A 16,467-nucleotide genomic window follows, 5' to 3' on the forward strand; every position below is an offset into this window, starting at 1 on the left:
GGAACGCTGCATGGGCTGTACTTTACTGGATACTGCATGGGTTGTACTGTTTCTGCTTAAATAAGAATGTTAGTCCTACATAGTTTGCACATTCCTGTTGCTGGTTTATTCTTCACAAAGAGATAATACAGTTTTTTATATTTTGGTAGCAACCCCCCCACCCCAGATAATGCTATATTCCATTGTGTTTGCAATAAAGTATTATTTATTGAAGTAGATTTTCGTTTGTTGCAACAACTTGTGTACTGTTGGTACTGTATGTCAACTCCCTGGAAAAGTTGTTTGTCACTAGTAAATGTTCAGAAATCCTAATCTTTGTATTGCAGCCATCTTCACAACAACATTATGTATTTCCTTTTTTAGTTTCTTGAAGAACTTAGGAAAATATATTTGGAGAAGGAAGAACGTTACAAAAATATTGCTTTTGTGAGTGAAATGCGAAATAACCTAAAGGAGTTGCAGCACCAAATAGCTTGGGCAATGGTAATTGCTTACTTCCGCATATTTTACTTAATGAAATGTGGGCTTTATGTGATGACCAACATCTAAATACTATAATTTTGATCTTGTAGGTGAGAGACACTGAAAGTGAAATAAGATCAATTACAGAGGGGATTGCTGTTAAAGAAGCAAGTACCGAAAGATTTGTTGAGAAAGTGAAAGAGTGGCAGGTATACATATTTGTTGAAAGGTTTGTCTTGAATTGCCTTTTCCCTAGAGCAGAGTGGATTGTACCTCCTGTTCGCTCCAGTAGGTAGGAGTATGCAAAACAGATTTATCTACGTGCTTCTGTGAGAGCAAGCCCCTTTCAGTTGTGGTCCTATCTTGCTCCAAGGCATAGAGTACCAATGAAGTTCCATTGTGTTGAAATTCAAGAAGATGGAAAACAAGTCAGAGAAGCCTGAAAGGTTGCTTAGACAGCATCTGGCTCTTGACCAGAAATGTTATGCAGACTGCAATTGACTCGCAGATAGTATTGAGCACAGCCAACACTGACTTGTGGGTAAGGAGTTGGAACTTGAGGGGCAGCTGAGTCCCAGATTTCCAGTGGGAATGTCGCCCTGACTGCTGTCATTCTGGATGATGCCCCAGAAAATACCCCTGATGGTGCAAAGGCCCTTAAACCACAGGACAGCCATTCTAGGAAGATACTTGACCATGTCAACCCTAAAACATGATTCTGAGGAAATGGTGGGCAATGAGGTAATTGTGTTTATTTAACTGGGCTGGTGAGGAAGCACCGTCCCCTCACCTGCAATCTCTGTTTGAGCTCTTCAAATGAGCCAAGAGAATGAGTGAGATGATTCTAAAGAAATCTCTTGATAGTGAGGTCTCCCAACTATCAAGACTTGTATATGGACAAATTTGAGTCCTGAGGATAATGGCTTATTCTGTTCATTCTCTGTATTTTAAAAAGGTTTTGTTTAAAAACACATACAGGTATTGTTTAAGGCTGTTCTCAGTATTTGGTGTATTTTGGAATACTATTTACTTCGGATTATATTCTGAGACTGGGAGGGGCTTGCTTCCACAGGAGGCTGTTGGCAAGTCTATCTTGCCTAGCCTTGCCTATCTCCCACCACTATTCCCTCTAATTTTTTTCATCAGTCAGCAGAATGAGGCTGGTTCTGGGTGGCAGTATCAAGGCAGTGTGCGCACATATGTATTAGTATGTGCCACTATAGATATAAAACAAACAGAGAGAAGGAAAGAAGTGTATTTTATTATTCTGTTTACAAAATTATAATACAAAATATTTATATTATAGAATTTGTAGCTTTATAGTGCCAAACGAAGCATGTTAGCTTTTGGGTTGAAGCCGAGCTCTTCAAATTTAATAATAAAGACAACATGTATTCTGTCTGAGCTTTTCTGGAAGTAGCATCTTGATGTGGTGATTGGTTTTGACCTATCTTGGCAGAACCATACCTACAGGGTTAGGCTCCTTCTTGTTCTTCTCTGTTATCTTCTCTGCCACTTGTCAAAATTTGCTAAGTGTGAGGGAACAATGCTAGATTCCCTCAGCAGACAAGTTCTGGAATAACGGGATCACATAAAGAATAAAAGCCTTCAGTTAATAAACTGGGAAATACAATTATAGCCATTTCTATTACTTAAACATGTCTTTAATAATCTCTTTTATTTTTCAGAAGAAATTCTGAAAATCATATTTTAACTATTATTGAGATAATTATTGAGTTAAAAATCTTTTGAGAACACCACCATCCTCCAATTCCAGGTATTTGGTACCATATTTGGTGGGAGATCTGGTGGTTTCCCCATTGTCATGGACGGACCACTACCAGGTTAAGTTTGGTTTCACAGCCACAGTCCACCTCTGCAGGGTTGGTGGTGGTCCATCCAAAAAGGCTGCTGGATCCAGGAGGATTTCAAAAGGCCTTGGAGGATTTTGATGTTGGTGCGGCCGGTGATTCTGTCAATGCCCTGGTGGGAACCTGGAACAGGGAGCTCACCAGGGCAGTAGTAGACATGATTGCTCCTAAGCGTCGCTTCTGACCTACTTCAGAAATGGCCCCTTGGTATACTGAGGAGTTGCAGGGGCTGAAACGGTTGGGTAGGTGACTAGAACACAAGTGGAGGAGAACTCGGTTCGAATCTGACAGGAAGCGGCATGTGACCCATTTGAAGTCTTATGCGGTGGCGGTGTGTGCAGCGAAAAAGTGATTTTGGTATGCACGCATGGTGGCTGCAGGTTAATGCTCAGCAGAGCTATCCCGGGTTGTGAGGAGTTTAGTTTCTGCTCCTTCTACTTCAGATCAGTCCCCGGGATTGTTCTGCTGAGACACTTGTAATGAGTTGTTTGCAAGCAAGATTTCCTGTATTCGGGCCGACTTGCTCCACTATTTCTGCAAGGTCTATGGAGGAGCTGTTCAGCAATCCTTCTTGCAATATTAGGTTGGATCAGTTTCAATCTGTGACTCCTGAGGATGTGGACAATCTGCTTGGGGTGGTATGGCCTACCACTTGTTCTCTGGATCCTTGACTGACTTGGCTGCTTCTATCTAGCAGGGAGATTGTTGGAGGTGGCCTAGTTAATATCATAAATGCATCACTGAGGGAGGGAAGGGTGCCTCCTTATCTAAAGGAGGCAGTGGTTAGACCGCTCCTTAAGAAGGCTTCTCTGGACCCCTTAGCGATGGATAGTTACAGGTCAATCTCCAATCTCCCTTGGTTGGACAAGGTGATTGAGAGGCTGATGGATGACCAGCTCCAGGCAGTCTTGGAGGAAACTGATTATCTAGACCCATTTCAAACTGGCTTTAGAGCTGGCCATGGGATTGAGACAGCCTTGGTCGGCCTGATGGATGACCTTTACAGGGGAACTGACAGAGGGAGTGTTACTCTGCTGATTCTTCTGAATCTCTTGTTGGTGTTCAATACTATCAACCATGGTATCCTTCTGGATCGCCTAGGGGTGTTGGGGATAGGGGGCACTGCTTTGTAGTGGTTCCACTCCTATCACTCAGGTAGATTCCAGATGGTGGAGCTTGGTGACAGTTGCTCCTCAAAATGGGAGCTGTTATATGGAGTCCCTCAGGGCTCCACTCTGTCACCAATGCTTTTCAATATCTACATGAAACTGTTAAGTGAGGTCATCAGGAGGTTTGGTGCTGCATGTTATCAGTATGCTGATGACACCCAAATCTAATTCTCCTTTTCATCTGCATCATCAGGAAATGGTGTTCATTCCCTAAATGCCTGCCTACAGACAGTAATGTACTGGATGAGGGGTAACAAATTGAGATGGAATCCAAGCAAGACGGGAGTACTCCTGGACCTAGGCCTCACCCTGGTATTTCATGGTGGAGGCTATGGCCAGGAGTGCTCTCTATCAGCTTCGGCTGATTCAACAGTTGCACCCATTCCTTGAAGAGGACGGCCTCAAAACAGTGGTGCATCAGCTGGTAACCTCCAGACTTGACTACTGCAATGCTCTCTATGTGGGGCTACCTTTGTACGTAGTTTGGAAACTTCAGTTAGTTCAAAATGCGGCAGGCAGATTGGTCTCTGGAACAACCCGGAGAGACCATATTATGCCTGTCTTGAAACAGTTACACAGGCTGCTGATACATTTTCGGGCAAAATAACAAAGTGCTGGTTATTACCTTTAAAGCCCTGGCCGGCTTAGGTCTGAGTTAACTTAGAGAGTGCCGCCTTCTGCATGACCCCCATCACACGTTAAGGTCATCTGAGGAGGTCTGTCTCCACTTACCACCAATTCGTCTGGCAGTGACTCAGTGACTCTCTGTAGGTGCAGAAATTTGTAATTTGAGTTCATTATTGTCTTTCAGGAGAGACTTTAAAACCTATCTGTTTGGCCTGGCCTTCCAGAGTTTTTCACTTGTTTGCCCTGGTTTTCCAGGGTTTTTAACTGTTGGAATGTTTAATTGGTTTTATTCTGTTTTTATAGTTTTGATTTTAATTGTTAACTGGTTTTAATTGTTTTTGTTTTGTTGTAAACCGCCCTGAGCCATTTTTGGAAGGGCGGTATATAAATCGAATAAATAAATAAACAAATATACCTACACATACATTTTTGTGGCAGGTGGAATTGCTCCATTGCTGTTTGCCCTGAATTCATTTGCTGTTGTGGGAGCCCACATTGTGCGAAAAAGTTTCTTTCCAAAGTCCTACCCAGTTTTCAGTACTAACCAACATTGTTAGGCAGGGCTGCCATCTAGCTACTAGTGGTTTAACTCAGCCTTGCAGTTAAGCTCACCACGTTTTTGATTAGCCTGCTGATGGATAGAACAGATTTGCAAAAGGTCAGCCTTTGTTATCAACTGCTAAAATATTAAATTTGCATTTAATATTTCAAAGGCACCCAAATATTTACCACATACACTTCACAGTATGACTAATCATTCTCAGCTGCAGGAGGACATCTCACGTGGGTTATCCTCCCCAGCATGCTCCAGAGGGCAGTTAGAGCCTTTAAGAGGCCTGGGAGGATAGCTCTGCCCGGTTTAGTTCGTCTTGCAGAGCTCCAAAGCAGTCAACCTTGTCTCGCTTCTATCCTTCTTGCTATTCTTTTCCTTCACTGCTTATTCTTGCCTCCTCCAGCTACTCCCTGCTTTGCTTTCTATCATCCTGTCTTATTTGCCTGCTATTAAAAACAACAACAAATGATTTCCTCCCCATTCTTTCCTCTCCGACTCCCTCCTATCCATCTCCTTTCTCCTCCCGGTGGAGCCTAAGAGATCCGGCATTTTACATGTCCTGATGCCAAAGGGGAAAAAATCGAAAGCCTCTCTTCTACCAGGCCAGCCCCAGCACCACCATGTGCTTGTACACGCCAGAGAGGACGCCCCGCCTTGGGCCACCGCATCCTTGTCAGCTGTGGCAGCAGGACAGAAGGGTCATAACCCAACTTGGGGTCACTCTACAGCTCATCTAACCGCCATCCAACGTGCCAGGAAGTGTGATCGCTCCACCTCTCCTCTCAACCGGCCAGAAAGTCCCGACCTTGTCGTGCTGGAAGAGTATGTGCAGAGTCTCCCTGCAGGCTTGCTTGCTGCCGCGCGTCCAGTGCTGCCTCCCTCAAGGCACCACAGACCGACTAACTTGGGCATTCTGCCGCCTTCTCCACTGGAGCAGTTAGCGGCGCAACTGGAGGAGAGCAGGAACACTCCAGCAAGTCCCATCAACACCGGGGATGCTGCGGAGCAGCTGGAAATCCCCCCGCAAGCAGAGGAAGAAACTGCTCAACTCCCACACGCCGCCGGACAGAGCCGGTAAAGACTCCAATTCTGCCTTCTCCCGCTACTCCAGTAAGTCCTGCACTGATCGGGACTCTACCTCCTCCTGAGCCTGAGCATCCGGAGATCCCCGCGGCCCCTATTAACCCACCCCCGCCACCCTCAGGGGGGATTCCGGAACTTTGGCGTGTCTGGTTCTCTTCTATGATATTTCAGATGCTTGAATTTCATCAGCTCAAGAGAAAAAATAAAAAGTGTCCCAAGCCTTGCGAGCCATCCACCTCTTCTTCGCAGGATTCTGCTTCTTTCTCCTCATCATCGCCATCCCCTAAAAAGAGAAAGAAGAACCATAAGCACAAGCATGCGCATAAGGATAGAAATCAAAAGCCCAGGAAATGCAATCGCAAACCCAAATAATCTTCCTCCCATTCATTCCTTCTCTCTATGACTCTACTGACCCTCACCCAGGCAGGCCAGTAGACCCCCTGCTTCCTCAAGACCCTATGAGCCCCATTGAGACCCCAAATATTCCAGGGGATCACCCGCTTGATTTGGATCCTGATGTCAATTCTAAGGAAGTGGGGAATGGTCAGATGGTCAACAGGTAGAGCCCATATCGCATTCACACAGGCAGTTTCTCTCTGAGGACTTCTCCAACCCATTTGTTAGGGCCTTAAATACCCTGGGCATTCAAGTGGAAAACTTGCAAGGGGCTTCTACTGCTCCTCCTAGAGAATCGTTGGTATTGCCCACTACCTCCTCACATGACCTTTTTTTTCCTCTCCCCGAAACATTTGCAGAGGTGATGAGACAGGAATGGCAGGCACCTTCCATTCAGAAGAAAAGAGCTACTCTAGTTAACAAATAATATAATTTTGTTCCTACAATGGCAGCATTATTCCAAACACCCCCGGTTGATGTCCATGTGGCTGCCCTCACGTTGGGCAATTTTGCTGAGGGATGGAGAATCAGTGTTCAAGGACCCCACTGAGAGAAAACTGGAATTTCAACTCAAGAAGAACAATGAATGCATTTCACTGTCCATCCACGCTTCCATAGCAGCATCTATCATATCTCGAGCCTCTCTTCTCTGGTCTGATGGAGTTCTCCAGTCTCCTCCACCAGATCCACCCAGACAAAGACAGATTCTCCTTAAAATTCAGAAGGCCCAAGCGTTTAGTGCTCATGCAACACTGGATGCCATTTGTTTTGGGGCCCGGGCTACAGCCAATAATGTAGTGGCCAGACGCACCCTGTGGCTAAAACACTGGCAGGTGGACTCAGCCTCACGCTCTACCCTCTCAGCAGTCACCTCTACTACAACCAAAGTATTTGGTGATGAGGCACTGAAGGATGTCCTAGTTGAAACTAAAGACAAGAAGAAAGCACTCCCTTCCTCCACTTGCAGGGATGATAGACACCCAAATCAGAAGTTCAACCATCCCTTTTGACCCGATTTTCGTCCCAGGGACAGTGACTCCAGAACACAAAATCCTACCTGAAACAGATCCAGATTCAACATCAGGGCCAATACATCAAAACAACACTTTGGCCACCAACCCAAACCCCACCAAGCCTCCTGACTCTTCCAGTATAGGAGGCTGCCTCTCTCACTTCTTCCACTCCTGGGAGGCCTCCATTACAGACAAATGGGTTCTGGATACCATCCTTCACGGTTGCAAGATAGAGTTGATGGCCTGTCCCAACGAAAGATTCATGCCCACTCCCCTTTCCAAATCCCACCAGAAACATCTGGCCTTGCAGCAAGCAATCTCTCATCTCCTCAACATCTCAGCAATAGAACCAGTTCCAACACACCAGCACTGATGGGGCATCTGCTCCATCTTGTTTACCATGCCCAAAAGAGACAGCACCTTCAGAGCAGTTTTAGACCTCAAGTACCTCAACAGATGGGTAAGATGCAGGAGATTCAGAATAGAAATGCTCCGCTCCATATCAGAAGCCTTACACCATGGAGACCTCCTAGCATCTATCAACCTCACCGAGGCACATCTTCACATACCCATCCACCCAGACTTCCATCAACTACTCAATTTTGTTATAAAGGCCACCATTATCAATACACAGCACTTCCATTCGGCCTTTCTTCTACCCCGAGGATCTTCACAAAAGTCCTGGCCCCCTTGGTGGCCCATCTCAGACTCCAAAAGATCAGGTTATTTTTATATTTAGATGATCTGCTCATACAATCCAGAGGCTCCACGATACAGGACGTGAATACCACCTTAACTATTCCGGCATCCCACAGTTTTCTTGTCTACACCGCCAAGAGTCACCTATCACCTTCCAGATGGATCCAGCACCTTGGGGTGATTATAGACATGACACGGGAAAAACTCTTCCTAAAAGAATGCAAGGACAAAATACTACTACTAATCTGCCAAATACTCCCTCTCAAGAAGGTATCTGTGCTTACTTTGGCCCAGCTCCTGGATCTAATGGTCTCCCCCATGGCAGCAGTCCCTTGGGCCCGCTTCCACCTTCGCCCTCTACAATGGTTTCTCCTTCCCTTCCAGGGAGAAATTTCATGAAGACACCAGAAAAGAGTGACTCTACCCCACCCAGTCAACGCCTCATTATGCTGGTGGTTAAGCTCCCCGCATCTGTATCAGGGCAAACCTTTTCTGGATCCTCCCAGGGTAATAGTGACTACAGATGCCAGCCTATCAGGCTGGGGAGTACATTGCCGATCTCACTCAGCCCAGGACACCTGGACCCCACAAGAACGAGTCCATAGCATAAACTGGCTGGAACTGATAGCCATTTGCCGAGCCCTCATAGCATTCAAGGAACACACTCTACACATAGACGTGTTAGTACGCACAGACAACACGATGGCAAAAGCCCATGTAAAACATCAGGGAGGGATTTGATCCAAATCCGGGAGAGAGTTCTCATGCACTGGGCTGAGCGACACCTATCCTCCCTCCTGGCTCACCATGTCAGCAGCTCGACCAATATGCAGGTGGACTGGCTGAGTCGCCAAGCGCTTCACCCAGCTGAATGGAGACTTGACCCACGTGTGTTCTCCCACCTCATGCAGAGTTTGGGCAACCCGACAGTGGACCTCTTTGTGTCCCATCTCAATACTCCGCTTCCTCGCTTCTTCTGCTTTCTGTGTCACCGTGTGGAAGCAGTGGACGCCATGTTGGCTCCGTGGCCCGAGGAGCTACTACATGCATTTCTGCCAATCCTGCTCCTCAGCCGCCTACTACGCTGCATACGGCTGCTCAAAGCGCACATCATTCTGGTGGCACCCTACTGGCCACAACGTCCGTGGTCCACAGAGATTCTCCACCTAGCATTGGATGGTCCCTGGTTCCTCCCACAAACAGACAACCTCACTCAAGGTCCAGTTCTGCATCACGACTCAACATGGTTCAAGCTTGCCTCATGGCGACTGAACGAAACCTCCTCAACCGACTAGGCTATGACCACCAGGTCCTGGACACCATACTCTCATCCAGACGATCCTCCACTAACCTCATTTATCAATCTACGTGGTGAGCTTCCATAGATGGTGTAGACAACACTAGCTATCAGCACTAACATGCAGACTCTCAGAACTCCTCCTGTTCCTCCAGGATGGTCTGGATAAGGACCTTCAACCAAAAAACATCAAATGACATGCAGTGGCCCTGATGTTCCTCCTCTCACCCTTCAAGAGGAACAGCTTGTCCTCACATCTGCATCTCAGATGCTTCCTTAGGGGGAGCCACCTTGTCATCCCCACCGGTGGTCCACAGATTCCCTTCATGGGATCTCCACAAGGTCCTCAGAATACTTCACGCACCTCCATTTGAACCCATACGTTCCATACCTTTTCACATATTATCAATGAAGCTGGCCTTCCTAATAGCCATCACCTTGGCCAGACAGGTTTCCGAATTAACATCCCTGTTGGCCAACCCGAGATTCTGTATCTTTTCTCCGGATTCCGTCACCCTTATACCGGATCCCTCCGTCTTGCCTAAGGTGCCATCAGTTTTCCATAGGTCACAAGATCTGATCCTCCCATCCGTCTGCCCCAACCCCTCTCATCCGAGGGAGAAGGCCTGGCACAAAGTGGATGTTCGTTGTTGCCTAAAGATGTACCTAACTCGAACTTCCTCATTCCGTTCCATGGAAGCCTTGTTTGTTTCCTTCCTGCCATCCTTGATGGGGCAGCAAGTTTCTACACCTAAACTGTCCAGATGGATAAAAGCCTGCATTTCTTTGGCTTATGAAGTTCAGCACCGCCGGAGCTCACTGCTCACTCCACCCGCTCAGCGACCACCTTGGCAGCTTTTTCCACGAATGCTCCCTTAGAAGATATTTGCAGGGCGGCAACATGGTCTTCACCGTCCACGTTTACTAGACACTATAAAATAGATCTCATGTGTTCTTCTCAGGCGGCCTTTGGCAGGCATGTGCTTCAACATGTTCTTCTGCCTCAGTAGTAGATTTTCCCCCCTCCCAGGGTCTTGTTAGCAGTGGCATGTCCCACGTGAGATGTCCTCACCCAGCAGCAGAGAAAGGAGCATTGGTCACTCACCGTGAAGGCTGCTTCTTGCTGCTGGAGTTGAGGACATCTCAGCCTGCCCTGGGTGACTTCGGCTACTGGTCTGTATCTATTCTCATCTAGTGTCATCTATATCTGTGGTTCTTCCCTGTTTTACCACTGTTGTTGTTCATCTGTTTGCTCCTACTAGAAGTCTGGCTTGCCTGTCTAAACTGGGAGGGGCTATCCTCCCTGGCCGCTTAAAGGATCACTCTAATTTAAATACCTCCTGCCCTCTGGAGCATGCTGGGGAGAATAACCCATGTGAGATGTCAACTCCAGCAGCAAGAAGAAGCCTTCACGGTGAGTGACCAATTTCTTTCCTCCTTTCTCTCGCTCACGTGGGCGTGCTCTCTCGTTACCGTAAATTACTTTACCCCATGCCAAACAAGTTAGTAGTCCTAAATTTCAAGCATAAATATCTCTGGAAATCTCTGTCTGCAAATTCATCATATTTTCCTGATATATTTCTGATGCCTTGATGAGGTGTCAAAACATTTGCCTGTTTGTTTTTCAGGCTAAAGTAAAAGAAGCAGAAGTAAAACAGAGAGCTATCCAAGACAAACTAGAGAAGATTACGGAAGAAGCTAAAACATTACAGCCTTCATGTGTTGCTTCTAAAACAGATGTGCAGATAAAAAGAAGAGCATACAATGATGCTGAGGTTTGTAAATGGAAAGGTCATCTAATCTTAAAGTTATAAACAGTTATCTTCCTTAATGTTGTCTTAAGTAAGCTTTTATATTTTATGCAGGCTTCCGTGAAATCAGATACACAGATTTCTGCTTTAGTGTGTTTGAACTTTAGTAGACATGAGTAGAAAAACTGAATTATGTAACTGAGCCAGCTGAATATAATTTCAAATAGAAAACATATATTTAATGTGTTAGTAGGATTCCAGATAGTCTTCAATAAAAATATATTGGCAGATATGAAGGACAGCATTACCATCTCTGGAACTTTCTACCCCAGAGCTGCTGCGGACTTGTAAGCAGCACTACTGCAGTTTCCCCCATTCACTGCAGTGGGTGAAACTGCCGTAGCACTTGCTTGCGCAGCTACTAGTTCTTTACAGCATTGGGGCTGCTTAGGAGTCTGCAGAGACATAATACTGTCCATCCTGTCAGGCCCATGCCAATATTTACCTTAGGATGACTCCAGTATGTTGATAATGCATGCCTGCTTTTTTCTTTCAGGCAGCATATAGTCGGTCTCAGACTGAATTGAAACGCTTGACGAGAGACTACGAACAACTTTGCAAAAAAATTGAAGAACTGAAAAATAGGTAATCCTTGACCTCTGTAATTGGAGAATTGAGATATAACTCAGAGAATGAGCTGTTCTGAGCAAATCTTATCTTATAAGATAAAAATCTAGTGCTGCATAATGTGAGAAAATAAGTAGTTTGTGCTAGGGATGTGCTTGGAATCGGTAAGTGCTCCATTCTAAGAGCGCCAAACCGGTCCCGTGGACCAACATTCGAACTGGTTCAAAGGTGGGGGTGGTGGATAACTTTTAGGGCGGGGGAGGGTGTTCTTACCCCTCCCGCCACGTTTCCCCTGCTGGTGCTGTGTATTCAAATGGTCTGGCGGGGATACCTTCCTGCTGCCCTGTTGCGTCCTAGGATCAGAAGTGACCGGAAGTTCCCAGTGCTCATGTGCACATCATACACATGCCTGCTGGGAGACGGGGGAGCAGGAAATAATCTTCCTGCTCCTTTTGCTATATAAACCACGTTGAGAGGTTTTTGTTGAACAGTGGTACAAAGATAGTAATAGTATTAATAATCAACTGGACCAAATGTGCATATTTGCTGATGCTCTGAAGGAATTCTACAAGATTTATGAGGCAGGATGTTATATTGCATTAGTTCATGATCCTTTTGATTCATCATTCACTTCTAATTTTATTAAGTTTTTTTTAAGGGAGATTGTACTGCATTATGGGATCCTCTATTTTTAAAATTAAAAGAGAAATCCTATTATGTTTGCTTCACACTGGGATTTACTTTTGGGGGTTGGTGCACGCGTGCATCTTAGAGGGAACAGTGGTGTCCATATGATCCGAGCAGCATGGATCTCTGGGGGCCTGGAAAATGAGTCCTGACCTCCAGGAATCCCAAGATTCACTGTACATTGAGAGATTCCCCCTCAAGCCAGGCTCTCTAGGCAACTGGCTCTGTGTGTGTGCTTGGGCTGCATGCAGCCAGAGCATACACACAATCCCAGACCTGGGTTAGAGGGCGCGCTTAAAGGTTGGGTTAAAAACCCAGGCTTTCATAGGAGGCAGTGCCACAGGCTTGCAATGATTTCATAACTGCGCAGGTGTGCCTTGCTGTTGGGAAGAGGCACTGGGCCAAATGGGGGACGTGGGTAGAAGTACTACTGGCTCACCACCACCCACCATCCACTCGGCTGCGTGGCGGCTGGAATTGGAATTAAAAAGCCAACAAACACGGAGGTTTGCAGCAGTGGGAGGCAGGCGCAATGGCCCCTCAGGCCAAGATAAAAGGCCTCGCGGGCCATATGTTGTGCAGGCCTAATTTGGACCCTTCCATCTCAGAAGTTGAATCTGACTAATGGGTTAATGTGTCTGGCTAATGGGATGTCTAGTGAGAGAGCTGAATTCAGCCAGAACTTGTTTCTGCTTCAGTTCATTCCTGCATCATTCAGGAGGAGTGTGTGTTGTCAATGAAAGGACAAAAGAGTTACCTTCAAGCTTAAAATTTTCCTGCTTTTTTCTGTACGGCTGCTAGAATAGAAGTATGTATATTTGTGGTCCAAGAACTATCTCCCAGTGGGGCAAAGATAGTTTTTCCAAAGGCAACAACAAAAGAGCCTGTAAACATTTCTCTCAGGCAAACCAGTTTACCTACAGGGCAAAAGAGCATACCTAATGTGTATGGAAGCTCTCAGGGTCCCCTTACTGGACAGCCTTATATCTGCACTGGCTCCTGACGGTCTGGTTCCAAAAATGTGGGATGGGGCTAGAGAAATAAGCTGTCTTTATGCAAGATGCAGGAGGCCTTTGTGTTACCACAAGCATTTTCTTTCCCACCTTCTCTGCCTGATTTTAAATAGTTTGGCCTAAGACACTTCTAAATCCTGTGCCAGAGGAGAATTTTTTTCTCTGTAAATGTTACCAGGGCTTGTGAATCACCATTAGGGTGACAGATATTGTAATGTGTCTAAGTTTACTGATTTTAATAAAGTACACTCACCCTAATTTTGTTCTAGCCATTTATCATGGATGGATGGATGGATGAAGTGCCATCAAATCGGTGTTGAATATTAGCAACAACATAGATAGATTTACTCCAGGATGATCTATCTTCAGCTTGACCTTTAAGGTCTCTCAGAGATGCATTCATTGCTGTCGTAATCGATTCTATCCACCTTGCTGCTGGTCATCCTCTTTCCTTCAACTTTCCCCAGCATTATGGACTTCTCAAGGGAGCTGGATCTTCACATACAGGTGAATCTCGGAAAATTAGAATATCGTGCAAAAGTCCATTAATTTCAGTAATGCAAATTAAAAGGTGAAACTGATATATGAGACAGATGCATTACATGCAAAGCGAGATAAGTCAAGCCTTAATTTGTTATAATTGTGATGATCATGGCGTACAGCTCATGAAAACCCCAAATCCACAATCCCAGAAAATTAGAATATTACATGGAACCAAGAAGACAAGGATTGAAGAATAGAACAATATTGGACCTCTAAAAAGTATACAGTGTACTGTGCTTGATTGGCCAGCAAACTCGCCTGACCTGACCCCATAGAGAATCTATGGGGCATTGCCAAGAGAAGGATGAGAGACATGAGACCAAACAATGCAGAAGAGCTGAAGGCCGCTAATGAAGCATCCTGGTCTTCCGTAATACCTCATCAGTGCCACAGGCTGATAGCATCCATGCCACGCCGCATTGAGGCAGTAATTGCTGCAAAAGGGGCCCAAACCAAGTACTGAATACATATGCATGCTTATACTTTTCAGAGGTCCGATATTGTTCTATTCTTCAATCCTTGTCTTCTTGGTTCCATGTAATATTCTAATTTTCTGAGATTGTGGATTTGGGGTTTTCATGAGCTGTACGCCATGATCATCACAATTATAACAAATTAAGGCTTGACTTATCTCGCTTTGCATGTAATGCGTCTGTCTCATATATCAGTTTCACCTTTTAATTTGCATTACTGAAATTAATGAACTTTTGCACGATATTCTAATTTTCCGAGTTTTACCTGTAATGTGTCCAAAGTATGATAGTTTAAGCCTGGTCATTTGTGCCTCAAGTGAAAATTTGTTCTATGATCCATTTGTTTGTTTTTCCTGGCTGTCCATGGTATCCTCAAAAGTCTTCTCCAGCACCAAAGTTCAAAAGTGTCAATACTTTTTCTATCTTGCTTCTTCAAAGTCCAGTTTTCGCATCCATAGAGTGTCCGAATGATTCTAATCTTTGTAGGTGTAGACACTTCACAGCATCTAAATATCCTTTCCAAGGCCTTCATTGCAACCCTACCAAGTGCTAGTCTGCTGTGTATTTCTTGACTGCTGGATCCTTGACTGTTGATGGTTGATCCTAAAAGGCAGAAGCTATCCACCACTTCATTAATGTCTTCGTTATCAATTCTGGGGCTGGTTGCTATACCCGTTGTCATTAGTTTAGTCTTCTTTATATCTAGTCATAGTCCCATTTTTTCACTGTGCTCCTTGACTTTCAATACTAGAGCTTGCAGATGATCTGCATGCTCAGCTGTAAGAGTGGTGTCATCAGTCTAGTGCATTTATTGATGTTTCTTCCTCCAACTTTAAAACCACGCTCATTTTCTTCCAATCCTGCTTCTCTCAGTATATTTTCAGCATATAAGTTGAATAAATGAGAAAGTCTTACTTTCTTATAAGTCTTTCTCCTTTGTCTTACTCCTTTGCCGATCTGGAACCAGTCTGTTTTTACCATGTACCATCTGCACTATGGCTTCCTGTCCTGTGTATAGGTTTCTCATGAGAACAATGCGATGTTCTGGGACACCCATTTTCCTAAGGAGATTTCACATCTTGACATGGTTGATGCAATCAAAGGCTTTTCTGTAGTCTAGTAATCGTTATTAGTATAGCCAATGGCCAGGATTACAAGAATAAAATCATTTATTCTGTAGTCAATAAAGCACATATTGGATTTATCCTGGATTGTTCAGTAGGTAATCCTTCTGGAAAATTTTAGAATAATCAAAGGCCAAATAAAAAAGTCCTTCGGTTTGCAAACAGGAAAAAAGAGAGGCCTTCTCTGTTTTAGCTCTGTCACCTTTACCTTGCATGGTCAGTAGAATGTGTGCTGGTCCAAACAGATGATTCTGTAGAAAAAACACATATGAATATTCACGGAAGTGCAAACTCCAGGTTCTTGTGTTAGGAAACATTCCTTTTGCTTTGCTAGGCAATAACTCTCCTGTAGTCCTTAATAGTGATTACTAAAAGGGTAACACCACTGTAAGCTTCACTCAGTTGCCAGGATTTTGATGAGGAGAGTGGAATCCAAACCCTCTAGTTTCCGCCCCCCCCTTTTCCTTATTTAATCTGGCAGTTCTGCATTCATATAGTATTATTTCTTTGCTTCTCCAATCAGCAATCTTTTGGTGTCCTCTGTCTTTCCTACTGTCTGTTTTAGATTGTTAGTTCCTTGCCAGTGTAATGATATAAGATATCATGTATGCTGATGATGCTATATTAAATAACTGTAGAATTTGTAATTCTTTATTTCCAAGCAGGTGTGAAGATATAACCTGTTGTCATTTGATGGCCATTATAATGTGTGTGTGTGTGTGTGTGTGTGTGTGTGTGTGTGTGTGTGTGTGTGTTGGTAGATTCATCTCTAAAATCACTTTTGCTTCTTATTTTTGTTACCCTGTTTCAAATGTGGAGAAAGGAGAGAGCGCTGTGGCCATTTAATGTTAGTTTTACTCATAGTTTGTAAGTAAAAGCTGTGTAAAAGGAAGATAATCCTAAAATGCTGTTCATGTGAATACATGTCTAATTCTTCATCTATCTATCTATATCTATCTATATATTTAATTCTCTAAGATGTACTCGTGGCTAATCCCATGCATGGCAGCTCTTGTGGGAGTTTGGAGAGCTGCCGGATCACCATGGGATGGGTGGGAGGGAAGAAAATGGCGGCGGCG

The 16,467-nt window shown here is 44.8% G+C and overlaps 1 protein-coding gene across 4 annotated transcripts in view; it reads left to right on the plus strand.

Annotated features, from left to right (window-relative positions):
• Positions 1-16,467, plus strand: part of LOC128340339 (structural maintenance of chromosomes protein 6-like) — an 81,854-nt gene that overhangs the window by 14,846 nt on the left and 50,541 nt on the right. For all 4 annotated transcript variants that reach the window (XR_008313627.1, XR_008313628.1, XR_008313626.1 and 1 more), the window contains exons 9-12: positions 364-483; positions 573-671; positions 10,799-10,945; positions 11,478-11,566. Coding sequence is in view for 1 of the 4 variants with exons in the window: in XM_053285329.1 (XP_053141304.1) it covers positions 364-483; positions 573-671; positions 10,799-10,945; positions 11,478-11,566 (455 nt within the window). In the remaining 3 variants the exon portion in view is untranslated. The remainder of the gene's footprint in view (positions 1-363; positions 484-572; positions 672-10,798; positions 10,946-11,477; positions 11,567-16,467) is intronic.

The sequence above is a fragment of the Hemicordylus capensis genome, chromosome 1, assembly GCF_027244095.1.
Source record: "Hemicordylus capensis ecotype Gifberg chromosome 1, rHemCap1.1.pri, whole genome shotgun sequence".
In the NCBI taxonomy this organism is placed as follows: Eukaryota; Metazoa; Chordata; class Lepidosauria; order Squamata; family Cordylidae; genus Hemicordylus; species Hemicordylus capensis.